The 15,377-nt window shown below is 43.9% G+C and overlaps 1 protein-coding gene across 1 annotated transcript; it reads left to right on the top strand.

Annotated features, from left to right (window-relative positions):
• The first annotated feature begins 5,662 nt into the window (after positions 1 to 5,662).
• LOC136490073 (uncharacterized) lies at positions 5,663 to 9,630 on the top strand. Its single transcript, XM_066486563.1, has 5 exons — positions 5,663 to 5,682; positions 5,778 to 5,984; positions 6,116 to 6,221; positions 8,378 to 9,262; positions 9,370 to 9,630. The coding sequence occupies exons 2-4, from the start codon at positions 5,796 to 5,798 to the stop codon at positions 9,154 to 9,156; spliced, it is 1,074 nt and encodes a 357-aa protein (XP_066342660.1). The 5' UTR covers positions 5,663 to 5,682; positions 5,778 to 5,795; the 3' UTR covers positions 9,157 to 9,262; positions 9,370 to 9,630.
• Positions 9,631 to 15,377: the final 5,747 nt, after the last annotated feature.

Here is a 15,377-nt window from a genome sequence, read left to right as displayed (position 1 = left end):
CAAGCCGGGCCGCGCGGTAGTGGGCTGGTGCGGGAGAAAGCGGGAAGGGAGCAGCGGGCCAGAGCCAGCAGGCCGGCGCGGGAGGAAGGAAGAAAGGGGAGGAAGGGAAGTAGGCTGCTGGGCCGCCAGCAGCGGGCCGAGGCCGGGAAGAGGAGAAAGGGAAAGGGCGGATTCTGAGGCTGGGCCAAAAGAAGATGAAGATTTTTCAAATAAAAACCTTTTCTATTTCTAGTTTTCAAATCCTAAGTCAAAATCAAATCAAATTCAAATATGTCCTCAATATACTTCTCGTCTCAAATATAAATGAGAAATTTTGGTAAGTTTCCAAGAATAAATTTTACCATTTTCTTTAAATCCTCTTATCTTCAATTTTTCTTTTCTTTTATTACAAAGCCACTTTTAATTTCATTTTAAAAGCATTTTAACCATTTTGACTTTTCAATTAAAGCCACTCAACCAATAAAATCAAACGCAATGGCATGTATGCATCAAACATGTTGCTACCTTATGATGTATTTTAATTTAATGAAAAATTTTATTTTCCTATATTTCATGTGCACAAAATTCATAAATAAATCATTTTAACTTTATTTTAAAAGAGGCAAATTTTAGGGTGTTACATTTGATAATTGATGGAGGTAGCTGCAACAACTTGGCTAGCAGCGATATGGTAGAGAAGCTTGCACTTACAACCAAACCGCACCCACATCCATATCACATTCGATGGCTCAACAATAGTGGTAAGGTTAAGGTAACGAGATTGGTACGAAATCATTTTGCTATTGGATCATATCATGATGTTGTTGACTGTGATGTTGTGCCTATGGAAGCTTGGCATATTCTGCTAGGTAGACCATGGCAATTTGATACAGATTGTATGCATCATGGTAGATCAAATATGTATTCTCTCATACACCATGATAAGAAAATTGTTTTGCTCCCTATGTCTCATGAAGCCATTGTGCGTGATGATGTTGCTAAAGCTAAGAAAACTAAATCTGAGATCGATAAAATGTCAAATCTGTTAGTAGGAACAAAGATGAGATAAGATTGAAAGGACATTGCTTGCTTGCTACTAAATCTGATATTAATGAATTGGTTGCTTCCACTGCTGTTGCCTATGCTTTGGTATGCAAGAGTGCTTTGATTTCAGTTCACGATATGCAGCATTCTTTGCCCCCTGCTGTTGCTAACATTTTGCAGGAGTTTTCGGATGTTTTCCCAAGTGAGATACCAGCGGGGCTGCCACCAATACGAGGGATTGAGCACCAAATTGATCTTATTCCTGGTGCATCTTTGCCAAACCGTGCGCCATACAGGACTAATCCGGAAGAAACGAAGGAAATTCAACGACAAGTGCAAGAACTACTCGACAAAGGTTATGTGCGTGAGTCCCTTAGTCCTTGTGCTGTTCCTGTCATTTTAGTACCTAAGAAAGATGGAACATGGCATATGTGTGTTGATTGTAGAGCTATTAATAATATCACCATTCGATATCGACACCCTATTCCACGATTGGATGATATGCTTGATAAACTGAGTGGTGCTAATGTGTTTTCCAAAGTTGATTTGCGAAGTGGGTACCACCAGATTCGTATGAAATTGGGAGATGAATGGAAAACTGCTTTCAAAACTAAATTTGGTTTATATGAGTGGTTAGTCATGCCTTTTGGGTTAACTAATGCACCTAGTACCTTCATGAGGTTAATGAACGAGGTTTTGCGTGCTTTCATTGGAAAATTTGTTGTAGTCTACTTTGATGATATATTGATTTACAACAAATCTATGGATGAACATCTTGATCACTTACGTGCTGTTTTTAATGCTTTACGAGATGCACGTTTATTTGGTAACCTTGAGAAGTGCACCTTTTGCACCGATCGAGTGTCTTTTCTTGGCTATGTTGTGACTCCACAGAGAATTGAGGTTGATCAAGCCAAGGTAGAAGCTATACAGGGATGGCCTGTACCAAAGACTATCACACAAGTGCGGAGTTTCCTAGTACTTGCTGGTTTCTATCGCTGATTTGTGAAGGACTTCAGTACCATTGCTGCACCTTTGAATGAGCTTACAAAGAAGGGAGTGCCTTTTAGTTGGGGCAAAGTACAAGAGAACTCCTTAAATATGCTAAAAGATAAGTTGACACATGCACCTTTCCTCCAACTTCCTGATTTTAATAAGACTTTTGAGCTTGAATGTGATGCTAGCGGAATTGGACTGGGTGGTATTTTGTTACAAGAAGGCAAACCTGTTGTGTATTTTAGTGAAAAATTGAGCGGGCCTGTTCTAAATTATTCTACATATGATAAGGAATTGTATGCTCTTGTTCGCACATTAGAAACATGGCAGCATTACTTGTGGCCCAAAGAGTTTGTTATTCATTCTGATCATGAGTCTTTGAAGCATATTCGTAGTCAAGGAAAACTAAACCGTAGACATGCTAAGTGGGTTGAATTTATTGAATCTTTTCCTTATGTTATTAAGCACAAGAAAGGGAAAGAGAATATTATTGCTGATGCTTTGTCTAGGAGATATACCTTGCTAAATCAACTTGATTACAAAATCTTTGGATTAGAAACAATTAAGGACCAATACGTTAATGATGCTGATTTTAAAGATGTGTTGCTGCATTATAAAGATGGGAAAGGTTGGAACAAATTCATCTTTAGTGATGGGTTTGTGTTTAGAGCTAACAAGCTATGCATTCCAGCTAGCTCCGTTCGTTTGTTGTTGCTGCAGGAAGCGCATGGAGGTGGCTTGATGGGGCATTTTGGAGCTAACAAAATGGAGGACATACTTGCTGGTCATTTTTTTTTGCCAAATATGAGGAGAGATGTGGAGAGGTTTGTTGCTCGTTGCATGACATGTCAAAAGGCTAAGTCACGGTTAAATCTACACGGTTTGTATTTGCCTCTACCTGTTCCTAGTGCCCCTTGGGAAGATATTTCTATGGATTTTGTGTTGGGTTTGCCAAGGACTAGGAAGGGACGTGATAGTGTGTTTGTGGTTGTTGATAGATTTTCTAAGATGGCATATTTCATACCCTGTCATAAAACGGATGATGCTACTCATATTGCTGATTTGTTCTTTCGAGAAATTGTTCATTTGCATGGTGTGCCCAACACAATTGTTTCTGATCGTGATGCTAAATTTCTTAGTCATTTTTGGAAGACTTTATGGGGAAAACTGGGGACTAAGCTTTTGTTTTCTACTACATGTCATCCCTAAACCGATGGTCAAACTGAAGTTGTTAATAGAACTTTGTCTACTATGTTAAGGGCTGTTTTAAAGAAGAACATTAAGATGTGGGAAGATTGTTTGCCTCATATTGAATTTGCTTATAATCGTTCGCTGCATTCTACTACAAAGATGTGCCCATTTCAGATTGTCTATGGTTTCTTGCCTCGTGCTCCTATTGATTTGATGCATTTGCCATCTTCTGAAAAACTAAATTTTGATGCTACTAAGCGTGCGGAATTGATGTTAAAACTGCATGAAACAACTAAAGAAAACATAGAGCGTATGAATGTTAAATATAAGATTGCTGGTGATAAAGGTAGAAAGGAACTAATATTTGAACCTGGAGATTTAGTTTGGTTGCACTTGAGAAAGGATAGGTTTCCTGATTTCAGAAAGTCTAAATTGATGCCTAGGGCTGATGGACCATTTAAAGTGTTAGAGAAAATTAATGATAATGCATATAAACTCGATCTGCCTGCAGAATTTGGGGTTAGTCCCACATTTAACATTGCAGATTTGAAGCCATATTTAGGAAAAGAAGACGAGTTTGAGTCGAGGATGCCTCAAATGCAAGAAGGGGAGGATGATGAGGACATCAACACCAACGATACATCCACGCCGACACGAGTACCAGTTTCTGGTCCTATTACTCGTGCCCATGCTCGTCACATTAATCATCAAGTAAGTTCACTCTTGAGTTCCTGTCCATCATATTTAGATCATGGAGACGCGTGCACTCTTGTTTTGGTTAGGAACCAGGGAGAGGACCGAAAGGGACAAGGATTCGCGGAGGCTGAATTCGGACTCCAGGATAGCTCCAACTTATGATGGTCACCACGGTCGCATACGGACTCGGATTGGGGCGTTCAAGTACTTCATGGAATCCTTATGAAGTCTATTTTCATATGGATCTGGAATCAAGTCCATATCTGTTTTGAGGCGGCTGCAATGACTGAATTAATACTGAGAGCTTGTGTGTCCAAAGGTGCTGCGTCACCTTAGTTTGGTCCAATGGGTCGTGTATCAAGTTGGGTCCATTAGGGACGCGTCTTAGGGTTGGAGAACGACCCCAACACCCCCCTGGTCGTCCTTCCACCTTCATATACTCCTTAGCCGCCACCAAGAATAGTCGGGTTTTGTTTAGATCAAGTTTAGCTCTCGCTACTTGCTTGTAAGCGCGCGTGCTGGATCAGCCGCCCGTTTTCTTGTCTTCGAAACCCCACCTTAATTGAGATTGAGTTTGAAACTTTCATCTACATCTAGTAATTCAGTACTTGCTATACTTGTTCTTGCTAGTTCTTCGATTGCTTGCAGGACGAGTGCCCCAGTGGTCGGGTGACGCGCTCCACAAGATCGCGGCAGCCATTGGAGGTGGTGTATCGGTTGCTAAGGCGCATGGTGGTGTGCAGTCCATGGTGGTTATGAATTTGTTCTTTTTTGAGACATTCTTGGCATTGTTTGTAGCTCTGCAGGTTACCATTGTTTCGCTTTCTACCTCTGCAACTGCAAGTTCCCATTGCCACACTATTGATTTCTTGTGTCCTCATGATGCATTTGTGCGAATGTGACCTAATAACAATTGGCTACATCTGTGTGAATATATGACTCCAAGCATGGAGGCGTCCTGTGGATAAGTTGCCAACCAAACCCAACACCCCAGCCAAAACCGAACATAGAGAGGGATTACAGGAAGAAGGGATTCCCTGAGGGGTTTGAGTGACATGGGAGGGATTCACTCAATCCCTCTCTGGATTAGTTCCCCTTGGAGATTTAATCCCTCTCAACCGAACAAGGCCTATGCCTGGCGTTGTCCCTGGTGAAAACCCCAACTCCAAACCTGAACCTGAGCTCGCTGGACTAGCCGGGTTTCAGAGAAATAATCGAGTGACGAGGACTGCTAAACTGCTCGAGTGAACGATAGCTTTAGCCTTTATTTTTTTTCAAAAAGACGGCAAAAGCTTGGCCGAAATTTTATTAGGAGGAGAAAAATAAAAAAAAACTGTCATCCTTATTTTTTTTTTTTGACAAGAAATTGAGCCCAAAAACCACACAACTATTATAGGGCTTAAAAAACACCTGACCCCAACAAAACTAATGCAACTCAGGTTAAGAAAGCAACACTAGGCTGGACTAAAAGACAACTCACGAAAATGCATAAGGAAGCACGACTAACCCAATAACAACTATCAGATATACCACATCAAACTAACCATACTAAACACGGTCTATATATATAAACAACTAAGGAAAGACCATGAAGTTGGGTTAGCCTTTAGCCATTATTAAAAGCAGTCTGAATGGAATGAACAGCTTTATCGAAAGTCTCCCACTCCTCATCACCAAAACTTTCATGTCTTTAGCCTGGTCATCTACGGACTCTGGCTGTGGGAGAAAACTTAGAGGTGAAGTAAAAGGTCCTAGGTAGCCCCAAGACATCAGTCCGTACGTGCATCGTAGTTCCCATCTTTAGAAAACACCAGTGCTCATCATCCTCTTCTTGCTTCACTTGCTGCCCTCTGCTCCCTCCATCGTTGCAGCTGGCCTGGACAGCTGCCATGGGAATACCTAAATTCTACAGGTGGGCCGTGATGAAATACCCAAGGATCGTCTCCCCCGCGAAGGAAGAACCAGAGGGACCTGATGGTGGCAATGGCAATTTCATCTACGACAACCTCTACCTGGACATGAATGACATCATCCATAATTGCTTCCACCCACAGGACCGGAAGTATACAGGCATACATGTACGTACACGCTTCAATCCATGCATGCAATCTGCCTGGATCTTGCCAGTATTTACGTTGTTTGTTCTCAATCGTCTGTTCTTGAGCTGCCTTTCAGTAGTTCCGGTATTAGTGTGTGCGCGCGCGTGCAGGTGTTCCCTCCGATGACGCTCCTCGAGGTGTTCGAGTCCATGTTCGGAGACATGGATCGCTTGTTCCGCATCGTCCGGCCGAGAAGGCTCCTCTACTTGGCAGTAGGTGCGTGTATATTTATATGTATACATCGTTGGATATCAAATTGAATTTATTTTTTTAGATAATGGAACGAATATCCGACTTCATCCTCTAACAAAAGAATCAGGCCACATTATTATAATAAATCACTCTATGACGATAGGAACGAGTTTACAAAACAAAACAAAACAAAACTGGCTCAATTCTTCTGAAAATAAAAGGCCATCCATAGGACGTGAAGAAACACATTGCCGCATTCTCGCGGCAAGCCTCTAACACCAGCTTCTTCTGTGCCTCACACCGCTACAACTTGGCCCAGAATCGAAGCCAATGCGTTCCTATAGAAGAGTTTTGTGTCGATATTTGTCAAAAACAACTTTGTTCCCTGTTAGCCAAATGGAGCAATAAATCGCTGCTGCTCCCGTCAATAAAAAGAATCTAAAAATTTTGCCTCATCTACGATACCAGTTATCAAATAAGCTTTGGACATTCCAGGGTGGTTTAAGTCCTAGCTGTTAGGTTTGATCTCCCACCATTTAGGCCCAACGGCCTTTTTAGGCCTTGTTCTCGCGCCCTGATCGGGGGCGCCCAACCCTACATGGTTGGTGGGCCCCCGTCGTACAGCGCTATAAAGGAAAGGTGGGGGCCGGGGCTCGCAGTACGAGGTTCACCGCGCTGCCAGTCACCCCACCGACATCATAACCCTAACCCGATCTTGAGAAGGGGCGCTGCCAGCGACGGGAAGCACCACCGATGCCGGCAACGCCACCCCGACGCACACGCCGCCGCCAAGGACGCCACTGCACCGACTCTCTCTCCACCGAACATCGCTGCCGGCGCGCAGATGGCGTCCGCCAACGAGATCCCGGCCGGTGCTTCGACCACTACGGCTTTCGATGGTCTGCTACCTCTCACTCCCCTTCTCTCTGCCTCTCTGTAAATCTTGAACATGTATTCCTATGCAAAATATCCGATCCGATGAATATGACTAAAAGAAAACCAACAATGGTACCGGAGCTAGGTTCCGAGAAGAAACCGGATCGGGAAAAGAAAATAGAAACAAGAACCCTAGACCTAAATCCTTTCAGATAAGAGAAAACCCTAGACCCAAATCCGAAAGAGGGAAGAAGGGGAAGAAGAAAGAAAAGAAGGGTCGGAACCCTAACCCTAACCCCAGTTTCTCATTCGGATGAACGAAAAAGAAAGAAATCGAAAGCACAGAAAACCGAATCGGCAAGAACGAACCCTAACCCTAACCCTAGTTTCCCATTCGGATGAACCCGAAAAGAACAACTCAAATCAGAAAGGGGAAAGTGGAGCACGCGCGCCGGCGAGGGGGCCGGCGACGGCGCCAAGGCTTGCTCCACCGCCCGCTCGCTCTCGGTTGCGGCTGCGCTGCGCTGAAGAGAGAAGAGAGAGCGCGGCGTAGAAGAGAGAGAGAAAGGGCAGGGGCGAATGCGCTAGGGTTTTCCAGGGCACCGGCGCGGCGATGTTTTTGATCCGGCCAAAACGGACGCTTGGCCGTCGGATCAAGACGGACGCTCGAGATTGGATGGGCCAACTCGAGGCCTAGGCGGGCGCGAGCGCGCGCGGCACTTTGCCGGCCCAGGCCCAGGTTGCGGCCTGGGTGCGGCCTGCGCGCGCGCGGAGGACTGGGCCGAGCCGGCTTTTGCCGTCTTGGGCCGCGCTGGGCTGAAATGAAAGAAGAAAAATTTTGTTATTTTCCAGGAGCAATTTTAATGCATATTTTTGATGAATTTGAATGATTTTGATACAATTTTCTGTGCAAATTTTATCCAATGATATTTTGCTCAGAAAACAGTAAATTTTTAGTGCTTCTGGAAAATAATAATATGAAAAGATTATTAATGTTTCCGCTGTGCATGATAATTATTGTTCTATTTGATTAAATTTGAACCAACGGGATAATTTAATTTTAAGAGAAATGAATTTCTGATAATTTTGATGCGATTATGATATTGTTATTTTCTGACCAACGTTGTTAATAACAATATTATAATTTTTGATCCATGAGAAATTGTGCATTAATTTTACTTCTGTCCAACGGTGATGTAAAATGTTTGCATGGATGAATTATAAGTTTTAATTTGACCAACGTTGAGTTAAAAGCATGGAATTTTATGTATAAATATTTCTTACTTACTCTGGTGTGATTTCAGGAGGCAAATGCATTGTGAACATTGCCAATATCCCGACACTCAATGGGACCAATCACCGTGTGTGGCGGGAGAAGTATGAATTGGAACTTGCGTTGGGAGAGGTCGATTTTGCCATCACCTCACCATGTCCTACTGAGCCAGAGGACCCGGTGAGAGGTGAAAATGAATCTGGCGCTGATTTCGCTGCTCGAAAGCGTGATCATACTGAAATAAGAATGAAATATGACCTTGAACATAGGCAATGGACTCTCTCCAACCGCAAGTGCCTGTTGGTGGCCAAAGCCACCATAGAAGAACAGATAAGGGGCTCAATCCCTGAATGTGCTACTGCCAAAGAATATCTTGAGAAAATCAAAAGTCAGTTTACTGGGTCTACCAAGGCAACAACAAGTTCACTGATTAAGAAGCTTGTGAATGAGAAATTCACTGGTGGTAGCATAAGAGAGCACATTTTGAAGATGAACACTACGGCATCTAAGCTAAAAGAAATAAATTTGAAGGAGGAGGATTTCCTGATTCATTTGATTTTTGCTTCTTTGCCAAAAGAATATGACACTTTTATTGTGAATTACAATATGCAGCCTAAAAGATGGGGCATAGAAAGACTCATCTCAATGTGTGCTCAAGAAGAGGAGAGGATAAAGTCCTCACAAGGTGAATCTGCTCATTTTGTGAAGGATAACAAAAGAAAGAACTTTAATGGCAAGAATTCTAAACCACAAGGGAAACCTAAGTGGGATAAGACCTCTTCCTCCAGTTCACAGGGAAAGAAACCCTAGGATTCTGAGAATCAGCAGTATGAAAAGGATCAGTGCAAGCACTGCTTCAAGAAGGGACACTACAAGAGGGATTGTCCAGACTTCCTGAAATCTCTGCTAAAGAAAGGTGATGAATTTATTACATTTGTAGATGAATCCCTGTATTTATGTTATGATAAATCCACTTGGTGGGTTGATTCAGGTGCAACTACTCATGTTGTAAATTCCTTACAGGGGTTAAGTGGGACGAGAACTTTGCAAAGAGGAGAAAGAACGATTAAAGTTGCAAATGGAGTGCAAGCCAATGTTGAAGCCATTGGAGTTTTTCTTTAGAATTGAATAATGGTTTTGTACTTAGACTTAAAGAAGTACTTTATGTTCCCTCTTTGCGTAGAAATTTGATAAGTGTTTCGAAACTTGATGATGATGGAATTGATTGCCATTTTGGTGATGGCAAGTGTAAGATACTGGTTAATAATAAATGTGTTGGTCTTGCCTTCCGACAAGACAAGCTTTATTTATTATCTCTTGCTGAGAATGCAAACAATGTATGCGATGAGAATGTGAATGATTCCCCATCTACGGATGTAACTAAGAAGCGGAAGAGAATTGATACTGTATCTTTGAAATTATGGCATTGTCGCTTGGGCCATATTTCGAGGGGGGAATGGAACGATTGGTTAAGGAATCAATTCTCCCGCACTTAGAATTTTCAGATTTAGAACAATGTATTGATTGCATCAAAGGAAAGTATGTCAAGAAAATTAAGAAAGATGCCAAACAAATCACATGAATTTTAGAAATAATCCACACAGACATATGTGGTCCTTTTCCTGTGAAAAGTGTGGATGGTTATGACTCGTTTATAATATTCACAGACGACTACTCTCGTTATGGCAATATTTATCCAATTAAAGAAAGATCAGAAGCATTGGATAAATTTAAAGTATTTAAAGCTAAAGTTGAAAATCAGCACAATAAGAAAATCAAGATAGTACAATCAGACCGAGGTGGAGAGTACTATGGGCGACATACCCCATATGGCCAAATTCCTGGACCATTTGCAAAGTTCCTACAGGAAAATGGCATAGTTGCTCAGTACTCCACAACGGGGGGAGCCTCAGCAGAATAGAGTGGCTGAAAGACGTAACTGTACCTTAATGGATATGGTAAGAAGCATGATGAGTTACTCCACATTACCGATTAGTTTATGGATGGAGGCACTGAAAACCGCCATTCACATACTTAATCGAGTACCAAGTAAATCGGTGCCTAAAACACCGTATGAATTATGGACAGGAAGGGAACCCTCACTTAATCATTTGCGTGTGTGGGGTTGTCCAGCTGAGGCAAAAGTGTTTAACCCAAACATAGGAAAGTTAGACTTCAAGACAGTCAGCTGCCATTTTATTGGCTATCCAGAAAGATCGAAAGGATATCGCTTCTATTGTCCTAACAGACATACGAAAATTGTAGAAACAAGACACGCTGTGTTCTTGGAGGATAACATGATCAGGGGGAGCATGGTAGCACGAGAAATCAGCCTACAGGAGAAGCGGGTACATGTACCCACTCCGATGGTTGAAGAACCATTCTTCACGCTACCTGCTGTTGTTGCACCGACAGTGCAGGACACTGTAGTGCCAACACCTGTTGCAAGTTCTCCCGTGGCGACAATGAATGAACATGAGGAACCTGTCCTTGAGGAACCTATAGAACCAAATGTTGCACATGAGGAAGAACAACAACAGCTCAATGTGGAACAAGTGCTGGAGGCACCTAGAAGGTCTCAAAGAATAAGAAGATCAGCTATTACTGATGACTATGAAGTTTATGAAACAGAAGAATGTCAGATGGGGGATGATCCCACCTCATTTGAAGAAGCCTTGAGAAGCGACCACTCATCAAAGTGGCTTAAGGCCATGGAAGATGAATTGAAATCAATGAGTACCAATAAAGTTTGGGACTTAGAAAATATTCCTAAAGGAGCCAAAACAGTAGGCTGTAAATGGGTCTACAAAACGAAATATGACTCCCAAGGAAATATAGAAAGATTTAAAGCGTGACTTGTGGCGAAAGGCTTCACGCAAAGAGAAGGGATTGATTACAATGAGACATTTTCTCCAGTCTCATGTAAAGATTCCTTCAGAATTATAATGGCACTTGTAGCCCACTATGATTTGGAGTTACATCAAATGGATGTAAAGACGGCTTTCCTAAACGAGGATTTGGAAGAAAATGTCTATATGGCACAACCGAAAGGTTTTGTCGTAAAAGGAAAGGAAAATATGGGATGCCGCCTGAAGAAATCAATCTACGGATTAAAGCAAGCTTCAAGACAGTGGTATTTGAAGCTTGATAGAACGATAAAAGGTTTTGGGTTTGAAGAAAATGTTGAGGACAATTGCGTTTATGCAAAGTTCAAGAATGGAAAGTACATATTCCTAATTTTGTATGTGGATGATATCTTGCTTGCTAGTAGTGATATCAATCTACTAATGGAAACGAATAAATTCTTGTCCTCAAACTTTGATATGAAAGATCTCGGTGAGGCCTCGTTCGTTTTGGGAATAGAGATTCACCGAGACAGGAGAAAAGGGGTTCTAGGATTATCACAAAAGGCATACATAGAAAAGGTCCTGAAGAAATTTAGTATGCATGCGTGCAGTCCTTCACCTGCTCCTATAGTCAAGGGCGAAAGGTTTGGGGAACATCAGTGTCCCAAGAACCAATATGAAATTGACCGAATGAAAGCGGTACCGTATGCTTCAGCTGTTGGAAGTTTACAATATGCTCAAGTGTGTACACGCCCTGACTTAGCTTTTGTTACCGGGTTACTTGGCAGATATCAAAAGAATCCAGGAATTGAACATTGGAAATTAGTGAAGAAAGTCCTGCGCTATTTGCAGGGTACGAAAGGCCTCATGCTTACGTATAGAAGATCTGATACCCTGCAGATAGAGGGGTATTCAGATTCTGATTATGCGGGAGATGAAAGAAAATCCACATTAGGATATGTATTTACTCTCGCAGGAGGGGCTATATTGTGGAAAAGCTCCAAACAAACCGTAACTACATCCTCGACAATGTATGCCGAGTTTGTAGCATGTTATGAGGCAACGGGGCAGGTGAATTGGCTGAAGAAATTCATACCTGGATTGAAAGTGATTGATGATATAAATGAACCACTGAGATTGTATTGTGATAACAATCCAACGGTACAGTACGCTCACAACAATAGGTCAAGTGGTGCTGCCAAACACATTGACATAAAGTACTATGTTGTGAAAGATAAAGTTCGGGATCATATAATAAATCTTGAGCATATAAGTACAGAGAAAATGCTCGCGGATCCGCTCACAAAGGGCTTACCACCCAACGTGTTCAGAGAACACGTAGCCGGTATGGGTTTAAGGGAAAGCCTATGATTCCCGAACATACGAAGGGCCCAAAGAAAGTTTACATTTCAAAACGGAGAAGTGTATTGTGGCTGTTAGTCTAACGGCACTAATTGTTGTGACAATGGGACAGTTCTATGCACTAATCTGTGATGAAATAGGATGGAAGCAAGAAAAATATGAATTGAAAGTTTTGAGTATGAAATTAAAGAACGAAGAATAGATGAGAGATCAAGGGGGAGAATGTTAGGTTTGATCTCCCACCAGTTAGCCCCAACGGCCTTTTTGGGCCTTGTTCTCGTGCCCTGATCGGGGGCGCCCAACCCTACATGGTTGGTGGGCCCCCGTCGCACAGCGCTATAAAGGAAAGGTGGGGGCCGGGGCTCGCAGTACGAGGTTCACCGCGCCGCCAGTCACCCCACCGACATCCTAACCCTAACCCGATCTTGAGAAGGGGCGCTGCCAGCGACGGGAAGCACCACCGACGCCGGCAACGCCACCCCGACGCACACGCCGCCGCCAAGGACGCCACTGCACCAACTCTCTCTCCACCGAACATCGCTGCCGGCGCGCAGATGGCGTCCGCCAACAAGATCCTAGCCGGTGCTTTGACCACTACGGCTTTCGATGGTCTGCTACCTCTCACTCCCCTTCTCTCTGCCTCTCTGTAAATCTTGAACATGTATTCCTATGCTAAATACCCGATCTGGTGAACTTGACTCGTTTGAGTCATAAGAAGATCTAACACTAGCACCATATGCATAGCCCTCTACGGAACCTAGCTTAAGGCGATGTTATCGTTTTTGCTAATTCACCCCAACACATGTGGATTGAGGTGGATTCGATAACATCCAAACAAGGCCTAAGTGCATTCAAAGAAAAGGTGTTGGAAACCCCCACACTTGCCAAATGCATTTTTGGCACACACGCGGGTATTTCCCTGGTGTGGGTCTGCTCCCCGCGGTGACGGGGTTTCTGGCCAATCCACGCCGATCCCTGCTAATCCACAAATGAAACCTTGATGAACTCCGGTGTCTAAAATCTCCTCATCCTCCTCTACCAATCACCTCATCGATGGACTAGTAGGAATCATAATCCGAACCTGCCCAGAACTTGGAGAGAGGCGCCTCTTTGCCATGCAGCCACGACTACCGGCCGGTTGAACCGTCGCTGCAGCGGCAATGGCCACAGCTGAAGAAAGTGATTGCCGAGCTTCCTGGTTACTCTTCTCCTTGTCCTCTTCGTCGTTATCGTGATCTTGATGAGTTGATGAGATGTAGTCGACCGTAACGCCTTGCGTGTTGCCGTAGAAATCACCAGCTGCCGAGAGGCAAGCGCAAACGTGGGACGTCGCCTGCGTCCCTTGCTACACTCACCCATCACCCCGGCTTCGGTGTTGCCACGGGCCGCCGCCACCGTGGGCCGGCGGTGGCCAGAGATGGGCGTCCGCGGGGCACTCCTGGTGCCGCCCCTCCCGTCGCCCTCCGTGCTTCTTTAGATACAACTCAGCTCTACCGATCGGTTTGGCCCACATGTCATCACCATCTTGTATATTATATATAATTATTACTAATTGAAGGTTCTAACGGAGCCATCATGTTAATTCTTACTAGACATGCAAAAAAAATCCTAAAAATTATTAGAAAAAATAGAAAGATCTTGCCATCAATTCGGTAGACTCTAATCACCATCGATAATAATAGTCATTGAATCTATTTCATTTTAAAAAAAATACCAGCCTCCATCATTATGAAAAATAATATAAAGTAGCCCCTGATTTGCATCTAAATTGCCCTCCTGGCATCATGATACATAATATAAATAATCTCTTAAATTTGCATCTAAATTACCCATTTTTACCATAACTACAATTAAACTAAAATAACCCCTCAAATTTGTATCTAAATTACTAGCATAGGTTATTATGGAAAAAGTTTAAATAACCATAAATTACACCTATTTATGTTTATGATTAAATTAGTGATAGAAGTGATGTTAAATTTTTGGCAAATTTGGCTGTGGGACACTCAAAAAACATGTAATTAGCTGCGGCACACCGCCAACTGCGATATTGGCTGCAGCACACTCAAAAATCAGGTTCGCTTGCTGTAACAGACCGTCCCCGTTAAAATATAATTTTCACTGGTTTTGAGACTGAGAAGGTAGGGGAAATGACATGTTTGCCCTCATCTTCTTCCACGCATTGGTCCTTCGCGAACAGCCATGGATGGCAGCCATGGGAGGCTGCACCGCTCCTCGCGCAGAGGGGAGAGAAGGGGGCGAGCATCGGCTGGTCGGCCAACCTGCGGCACGCAGCGGCGCCAGGCAGCACCCATGGCAGCCTGCGGTGGCGCCTGGCCGCACCCGTGCAGGACAGCAGCTGCGGCTGCTCGTAGGAGCGCTCTAGGGACGCGAAGGGGCGGGGGGGGTGACGGGGCACGGCTCGGGGATCCGGCATCAGCCCGGATATGGTGGCGCGATGGTTGGCTGTGGCGGCGGCGCTGTGCAGTGGCGCAAGGAGGCGGCGGCCGGCAACGGCGAGATGGGCAGCGGCGGTGGTTGCGCAGGGTGGGGGCGGCAGCAGCGGCTCCAACGGTCGTGCACGAGATGTGGTGACGCCGAAGAAGATGAATAGAGGTGTCAGCAATGGTGATGCTCACCAAAGCACAGCGGTGGGAAGGTGGAGGCGCGGCGCCGGCACCGCGAAGAAGAAGATGTGGGCAAATACGTCATTTCCCCTACCTTCTCTTTCACAACCAGCGAAAATTATTTTTTAATGGGGGCGATGTGTTACAGCAAATGAACCTGATTTTCGAGTGTGTCATAGCCAATATCGTAGTTGGC

Source organism: Miscanthus floridulus, chromosome 10, assembly GCF_019320115.1.
Source record: "Miscanthus floridulus cultivar M001 chromosome 10, ASM1932011v1, whole genome shotgun sequence".
NCBI lineage: Eukaryota > Viridiplantae > Streptophyta > Magnoliopsida > Poales > Poaceae > Miscanthus > Miscanthus floridulus.
The sequence above is the reverse complement of the archived record's forward strand: the minus strand, read 5'-3'. Positions and strand labels throughout refer to the sequence as shown.